This window comes from Thamnophis sirtalis, unplaced genomic scaffold, assembly GCF_051295495.1.
Source record: "Thamnophis sirtalis isolate CommonGarterSnake01/CBP01778 unplaced genomic scaffold, rThaSir2_p1.2 scaffold_6, whole genome shotgun sequence".
Classification (NCBI taxonomy): domain Eukaryota; kingdom Metazoa; phylum Chordata; class Lepidosauria; order Squamata; family Natricidae; genus Thamnophis; species Thamnophis sirtalis.
In genome coordinates, this window is record NW_028261386.1 from 94,080,889 (window position 1) to 94,089,548 (window position 8,660).

Sequence of the window (8,660 nt, forward strand, 5' to 3'; positions counted from 1 at the left end):
TGAAATTGTGACTTACAGGTTTGAGGATTAGAAAGAGTAGCTTATAGAAAGAAGGAAATTGTATGTAACCTTGGGAACAGGGTAAAATATAAATGCACTTATAACCACTGCCAAAAAGGTCAGAGGTTGTTTCTTCATAATCTTTTCTCCTTCCTTCCTTCCTTCCTTCCTTCCTTCCTTCCTTCCTTCCTTCCTTCCTTCCTCCCTCCCTCCCTCCCTCCCTCCCTCCCTCCCTCCCTCCCTCCCTCCCTTCCTTCTTTCTATAGTTTTTCTTATTCACCATTCTTTCTTATTTTCTTTGCTTCTTTGCTAATATCTATATTGTTTTTATCTTTTTAAAGATTTCTTCACTAAAATTATATTTTTTTAAAAACAACTCCCTCTTTTTCTCATACCACACCACTGTTTTCTTTGCTTTAGCATGACCCCAGGGGAAAAAATATCTTTGGCTGATTTAGACAAGTTACTTTTGTACCACAAAGCTGACCAGCCATAGTCCATGTGTTCTGCTACTATTGAATGTGTTCTCTCATGGGTCTTTTCCAGGCTCTTGATGCTGAGAAGCCAACCGGAATCCATGTTTTTGCTGTTCTTCTCCATGCACATCTTGCTGGCAGAGCATTAAGGATGCGCCATTTCCGCAAAGGCAGTGAACTACAACTGCTGGCTTATGATGATGAATTTGACTTTAACTTCCAGGAGTTTCAGTACTTGAAAGAAGAAAGGACCATCTTGCCTGTATGATGTTTGTTTCCTGTTTTTCCTAGTGTTATTGTCATTTTTCTGTTTCTTCAGGCCAATTGTCACTATTTTAGGTTGTTTTGGGGTTCAAAGTTTCAAATACCCATATTCATTCTTGTGTGACATACATATTTACACTTTCTGAGGGAAAAAGAAATGAAGAAGCATCAGAACTAAAGGACAAGTGGACAAAGAATGAAACACTTCTTTAATCTATTATGAATATGATCTAGCAGGAAATTAAAAGTTCATACACTTATATGTACTTCGTTTCCCCCTCCAACATTTTTATCTGATTTTCGTTTAAAGGATATATTTCTCTTTGGTATTTTCTGTTTTTGTTACTGCTAACCAGTCGTGGGATTCAATTTTTTTTTACTACTGGTTCTGTGGGCATGGCGTGGTGGGCCTGACATGGCTTGGTTTGTGTGGCAGGGGAAGGATACTATAAAATCTCCATTCCCTCCCCATTTCAGGGGAAGATTACTGCAAAATCCCCATTTCCTCCCAATCAGCTGGGACTCGGGAGGCAGAGAATAGCTAGGGGTGGGGCTAGTCAGAGGTGGTATTTACCAGTTCTCCAAACTACTCAAAATTTCCACTACTGGTTCTCCAGAACTGGTCAGAACCTGCTGAATACCACCTCTGCTGCTAACAGTTTTTATTTGCTTGCTAAATAAAATGTGAACTAGAGACAGGAATCTCTTCTCCACATCAATCTGTCATCCCTAGTCAGTTATACCCTGCCTGGTCATCTATAAGCCTCTCAAGATGTCCAGGGCTGAGAAGAAGGCTGTGTACTTGCAAAGCAGAAAATGTATCACCTGCAACAATGCTATTGATATGAGTTAAGAACATTAATTATTGCTTCAAAAACCTTTAAACCCAACAGATTATTCAGAAACAGGATTTTTTTAAAAAAATATGTGTATTCACTGATAATAGTATTATTTCTGATATCGAATCAGCACAAAATTTATGTTGCTAAGTGAGGCATTGGTTAAGTGAGTTTTGCCCTAGTTTGCGACCTTTCTTGCTATAGTAAAGTGAATCACTGCAGTTGTTAAGTTAATAACAAGGTTGTTAAATGAAACTGGCTTCCCCATTGACTTTACTTGCCAGAATGTAGCAAAAGGCGATCACTTGACCCCTGCAACTGTCATAAATATAAAGCAGTTGCCAAGCATCCAAATTTTGAACATGTGACCATTGGTATGCTGCAATGGTTGTTAAGTGTGAAAAATGGTCATTTTTCAGTGTCGTTGTAACTTTTAATGGTAAATTGAGGACTATCTGTATTATTCCAGAATGTATATAGAAGGCAGTCTATCAAGGCTGCTTTAATTTGTATTTCAGCACAGAATTGGATGGCCCTAAATGTTATTTCTAGGCAGGGTGTCAAATTGATGGACTGTGGGCTGGATGTGTCATGCACAGGCCACGCCCACCCCAGCTTGTGACAGCTATGTGACGCCGTGAGTTTGACACCCATGTTCTAAGGGATAAAACTTGCCTTGTGATGTCATGATGCAAACTCCACAACTTAATGCTGAGGTGCAAATATAAGGGGAGATTTGCATTGTGATGTCATGACACAGTTTTCTTCACTTTTTCATCTTCACAGTTTATATCAGAAGCCAAGGCTTCCAACTCCAGGATTTTATTATTCTGTGAAACAATGAAAGTGGATTCACATAATGATTTGTACAAAGTAGCCCGGGAATCCATATGTATCTTCTCAAGTCCTTAAGTGCATACCCAGAAGCCTTTAAAAAAATATAAATTATAATTTTCAATGTAGAAGAAATAAATTGTTACAGAGATGATATCCATATTCAATATTTTAACCTAAATTAAACTGTAAATTTAAACTAAATTAATTTTTCTTGTTTTGCTTCTTCTCTTTGTCCTGTCTTTAATTATTTGTTGAATGTAATCTCTGCCTAAAGTCTGCCTAAACCTAAATTTTATAACCCTTTAAGAGCTATTCTTTGCTCTGGAATAATGAAAATTGTGCTGCTTTTGCTATTTTGCAGATTATAACAATGTTTTACCCATGATTATAAGCATTTATCTGATCCACCAAACCTTATTTGTTTGTATAGCAGGCAAAAACGGTTCAAATGATCATATGAATCAGATTTTAAAGCTATTTGTCTAAGTGCTAATATTTCTTACTGTTTTCAGGCAGTGGTGTGCCTTGGCTGTAATGCTGGATTCTTGGGTGGGGTGTGTGTAGGGGAAATCTTTGGGTTTGTTGGAATTGAATCCAAAATATCCGAGTTGGGAAGGCTAATATAGGGGGGAAAAGTGAATTTATTTTAATATATTGGCTTCTACGGAAAACAAGAAGCAGGAATTCTAAAAGTGTTTTTTATAGCACAATTGTTAATGTGCATATGGATCAATAATGGATCATTTCAGCTTGCATTTTTAACTTGTATTACTTCATAGCAAATAATATGACCATGTATGTATGCTTAAATTATAACGACTCAAATTTGTAAGAGTGTATTTCTTGATATTGCATTTCAGGGAGATAATTTAGTCACTGAATGCCACTACAGCACCCTCAATCGATCGGATATGACCTGGGTAAGAAATTTTATGACCTGACTATGTGGAATGAAAATAGCATAAAATTAACATGTTTAAAGTAAATGTTGTATATTGTTAACATGTAAGCATTATTATTAAGAAATAAGATTTATTTTTATGTAAACTTAGAACTATTTCATTTCATTCAGTTTCTTCCGGTAGGTCAATAATAGCATGGCAGATCCCTCCCCTACTGGAGACTTTAGGAGTAGCTCATTCAAATAACTGAGAAAGATGCCTATGATGCCAAGTTAATTAAAGCCACATTTTGAGAAACAAAATCAAATAAATGAGCCACTAAACCAGTGCTTCTCAATCTTTACAACTTTAAGATGTGTGTATTTCAACTCCCAGAATTCCCTAGCCAGCATGCATTAGAAACATAGCATTATGCTCAGATTGGATTGCAATTTACTGAAAGTTAGTTAATATTCCTTTAAATAAGCTACTTTAAGTGATATGAACATTGCAATTTTTATTTTTTTATCATTATTCACCATGCTCAAAATTTGAGTTTGCTTTCACATTAAGGGCTCTAAATTTTAAGGCAGAGATTCCATGCCATTCCAAGTCCTACACAATCTTGGTTTAAAAGGAATGTTAAAGCCAAAACTTTATTTCCCTTCAAATAATGCATATATAAACTTTAAGAAAGCAAACAAGATTTCTGCATAGATAATACCTGTTTGTTTCTCTGTAAGATGCTATCCCATCTCTCATAAACATTTGAATTGCTTTTACTTTAAAACATGTCATCAGCTGAATCTGAGAATTACAACTGTACAAGCTAAGCAAAACTTATTTCAAATGGTGGTAAATGTATTGCACTATATAGGTTTTTTTTCATGCAGGCAGAAACCGAATCTGTTTCTGCCATTTGTTCATAGTGGTGATGCATTCTCTGTTAAATGCAGAAAACAGCAAGAGGCAGCATTGGGTAGTTTTAGGCCTGAGTTCAGAAGCAATCGCTGAAGCCTGTATTGTTGATTTGTTTTTCTGTTCCCAGGGTGGTTTTAGCACCAGAAATGAAATGTGCCTATCCTATCTCGTGTATTATCCAAAAATAAACCTTACTCGGTGTGAAAGTATTCCTGACTTAATGGAGCAACTCCAGTTCATTGGTGTTAAACAAATTTACAGACCAGTGAGGTATGTAAGCATACTACAGAACTAATACTTGCATTCACTGTCATTTGAATAAATGCTGAAAATTGTTCTTGATATTACTTTCTAGGGAAGGTTTATCCCTCCTTATGTATCTCATTTATGAAAAGATAATGGTCTATCTTTAGGAAAACCAATTGGTGGCTTTTCATAATCAAATTGGTGGTGGGAACATGGAGGCCTTTCCCTGGTCATGGCCCTTGACCACACTTTGTGCATCTGTGCCATAAACCAGGGGTGAGGAAGACAAGGAGTAGGAACTGGGCATCTCATTAATCAAGTAGCTTCCTGAAGGGTTAGGAACAGACTTCATTCTGATTCTGATGAATGGGCTATAAAAAGACCTTCACTTTGGAACAGGCTCAGAATGGAAACAATATGCATGACAGGCTGACATGTTTATTGAATGGTTCTGGTCTATTCTGAATCAAGCCAGAGGAAGTATATTCATCAGGATTTATCTGTATAATAAATGTTGGCTGAACTACATGATGAAAGTTTCTAGTAGCTGCAGCAGCAAGAAGCTCAGCAGTGCTTCTTTAACTATTTAAAGTTTTGATATTTTTATGTCTCAGAATAAAATATACAGTTGACTCTTACAGCTGTTTTTATATTACTGTTCCCAAGAGCCTTGTACTACAGACTGATCTGCACAGAGTCTTTCAGAGAGCTACATCCTCAGAGAATAATACTTGCAGACTTTTTCTATCTTTTTATAATCTCTCCTGACAGCTAAGGGGAAAAAAACACATGTTCTGATTTAGAGCCTACAATTAATCTTTCTAATCTCTGCAAGTAGACAGAGTAATAAGTGAATCGCTCTCCAAAAGGAACATTTATACCATTGTTAACAAAAATGCACATTTGACCCAAGAAAAGACAAATGGTTTAGGGAGTTCAAAAAAAGGAAATATAGCTTTTAAGATAAATATAAAAAATTAGTAATGGTTCAAGCTTGCACTCCTACAAAGTTCATGAGTTGCAGTTTAAAGTAAAGCTTAATGCTTTAATTTTATTTTGTGACATGTCTGTATATCTATTTTATTAAGTAATGTACTTAACAAAAACACAATGTGCAACCTGTCTGCAGTTACTTGAGGTCTACATAAATGTACTTTTTTTTAAAAGAATGTGTTAACTTGAGAAGTTCTATCCAGATTGAATTTTTTCCAAATGTTTGTTTTGATGTGCATTGTTCTTAAAAATTCAAGTTTTCATCCCTGTTTTTGCTGTTGGGTACCTGTTTCCTGTTTAGCTTTTTTGCTCTTTTCTTTCCTCTCTCAGTCTTCCTGCAATATCATAGGACAAGATAGCATACTCTATGATATTAGACTTCTGAGCAGATATGTATAGGACTATTTTTGGTACAGGATTTGCATAACTCCTTCTGCTAATAGATTGCTTTGGGAAGGAGAGGAAATAGTAGATTAATTATGTTTCATCTTGAAAAATATTTATTTATTTAGATAAATGAAAATGAATGTTATTCATAATCTGAACAAATCTGAGGCTATGCCCAATATGCATGTTACAGCTTGTGTATACTTTTTCTATCTTGATTCTCCCATGTATTTAGCAAATCTATTTCTAAGGGATTCATTCTCCAAAACACTAGAAAAGATGTTAGGGACAGAAACATAAAAGGGGAAAGTTTGCAGTCACATGTTGAACAGACCCAATAAGTATGAACAGCTCAGTAAAAAGTATTGAAAAGTTGAAAATACTTGAAAAGTATTTTTCTTTTTATATGCAGAACCTGGCCATTCATTATCAAGAGTCCAAAACAATACAAAAATCTGTCTTTCGTTGATGCAATGAACAAATTCAAATGGTCCAGAGAACAAGGTCACTCCTATAATGACTATGTTCTTAAGTTACCATTAAATGTAAGGTGTACCAAGACAGAAAATGCAGAGTGGACTGTAAGTTGATTTCTCTGTTTTCCTTTGTGATTGTGAGATCGATTGCATGGATTGTAGGACATGTGTATTCCAAAATAGCCCTGTTAAAAAGATGAATTAACTGTTTTATTTAGCAGCAGAAATCATTCCAAATAAAGGCTTTACCATAGTAACCATTGTGCATATTTGAAAGATAGAATAATGTAGACGAAACTGTAATCTTGACTGAAAACTCATTTGAGGCAAATGTTAAGTAGATCATATGATTTAACAAGGTATGTGGACCTAAAAAATTAATGTATCAAAGATCAAGATAATTCTGTTTGATAGGCAAAATTGAGTAAATGATTTTATGTTATGTTTAAATAATGGAACGATAGAGCACATAGATGAATGCTGTATTTTGGTAGAATGTTTACCACAGATGATGAAACAGATAGAGAAAATTTAAGATATGCAAATACTGGTAAAAATGTAATGGGTAATATGTGGCTTATAATCTTCAGGATGAATGTCTGTTAACAGAAGCAAAATATATGTGGATGACAGGGCAATTCTGCTTATTTTGTTATATAGAAATGAAAGCAGGGAGAGTGGCATCTTCAAGCTTTTGTCTCTTTAAGCACCACCACTGAAGGAAAGTGCAGCACTGCCTGAGGCAATTACTGTTAGGATTATTATTATTATTTTTGTTCTTGATGGCCCACTGAAATCGATTTTCTTGTAATTTACACTTTCTTGTCCAATCTTCTGGACAGTTTCTACTCTGTCTTCTGCAAACCAGTCCTTCAGATAGTTGAAGACAGGTGTCATCTCTCTACAAAGCCTACTTTTCTCCGGTTTAAATGTACTTAATACCTTCAATTGTTCTTTTCAAGTAAAGGAGTGGGGCTTCAGTGGCCTCCTATGCGTGCCTTCTAGCAGATTTTACCTTTCCTGTAAGAGCAGAAGGTGTCTGCTCTTACACCTTCTAATTTGATAACATTAATCATATTGAAAAAGTCAAACAATTATTAAACATTGCTATCTATTCTTTTGTTTTTATATCATTTGTTGATATTTATAAGGAAATGCCTACCTGAAAAATGTAGCATAAATGTATTTGAACAGAGGGAAGCTAAATTCAAACTAGCCATGTGTCTAAACAAGTAGATAATTCATTTCATTTATATTTCAGATTCATGGAATGATGGCTTTACCACCTGAAATTGAAAGACCTTATACTGCAGAACCAATTATATGTAGCTCATCTTCCCGATTAAATGCCAATTTATTTTTAACTGTGTTGATTGTAGTGCATATCTCAGCCATTGCTTCAAGGAATCACGAACCTTTTGTACAATTGTAGATTATATTCATGTATGATATCTGTGCCATGCAAGTCCTCAAATGTTTGCACTGTCACTCTTGTAGATTTATTTTTTTTACATAGTAATAAACATTTTTTTAAAAAATCCTGTGTTCATCTCAAAAATATTGTCTTTTATGTATATAAGGTCCACTGGTTTGCAATCTCGAGCTAAACTAGTTGCTATATAGTTTCATTTGTTTCATTCTGACATATCACTTTATGATTCTAAAAGCTGCTCTGTATTTAGATACAGTATCAAAGAAATAAACTAAACTTTATCTATATAAACTTATTAAGCATGAAGTCTGTTGTTATTTTGCCTCTGCTTTTGAGACCTGCAAGTTACAAAATGACATAAGGTTGTATTTTGTCAGTCCCAACTGAGCATGTAAATTATTCCTAGTCTTTTCAATAGAAGTCGCAAATAGTTCTGGAAATTTATCTTTACAACATTCCTGTGCTCTAGATATGTGAAACACACACATTTGGAAGGCCTTTGTTCATTGTTCTATTTTGTCTGAACTGGAGCCCCTATGTCTCTCTGAAATCTCCTTTCCTTAGATTAAATATCTACTAGTGATGTAATATGACCTCATAATTGTTTATATTTGGGAAAAGGTATCAGATGCTGTATAGGTGAAGTGATTAAGCTTAATATTTTAAATCTACTAGTGATGCATTTTACGGCTTTTGAAGCTAGAACTCTTGTAAATGATGAACTACAATACAATATAAATACAACTAATTGTGGTTTCACTCCAAAGAAGTTAAATCAGGGAGAACATGTTTCTCCCTGATTTATCAAAGGAATATCTTTAATTCCTTTGTTGTTAATAATAGAGGAAGATAGTTGAACAGAAAGGCTGTACTAAAGTAGCAATTTATGGAAGGAAAAAAGAGATCAT

At 34.8% G+C, this 8,660-nt stretch overlaps 1 protein-coding gene across 1 annotated transcript in view; it reads left to right on the top strand.

The window, feature by feature from the left end:
• MOXD1 (monooxygenase DBH like 1) overlaps nt 1-8,047 on the top strand; it is a 38,507-nt gene extending 30,460 nt beyond the window's left edge. Inside the window, exons 8-12 of the mRNA XM_087718472.1 lie at nt 547-738; nt 3,277-3,336; nt 4,346-4,488; nt 6,257-6,425; nt 7,582-8,047. Of these exons, the coding sequence (XP_087574598.1) occupies nt 547-738; nt 3,277-3,336; nt 4,346-4,488; nt 6,257-6,425; nt 7,582-7,752 (735 nt within the window). The 3' untranslated portion in view covers nt 7,753-8,047. The remainder of the gene's footprint in view (nt 1-546; nt 739-3,276; nt 3,337-4,345; nt 4,489-6,256; nt 6,426-7,581) is intronic.
• Nucleotides 8,048-8,660: the final 613 nt, after the last annotated feature.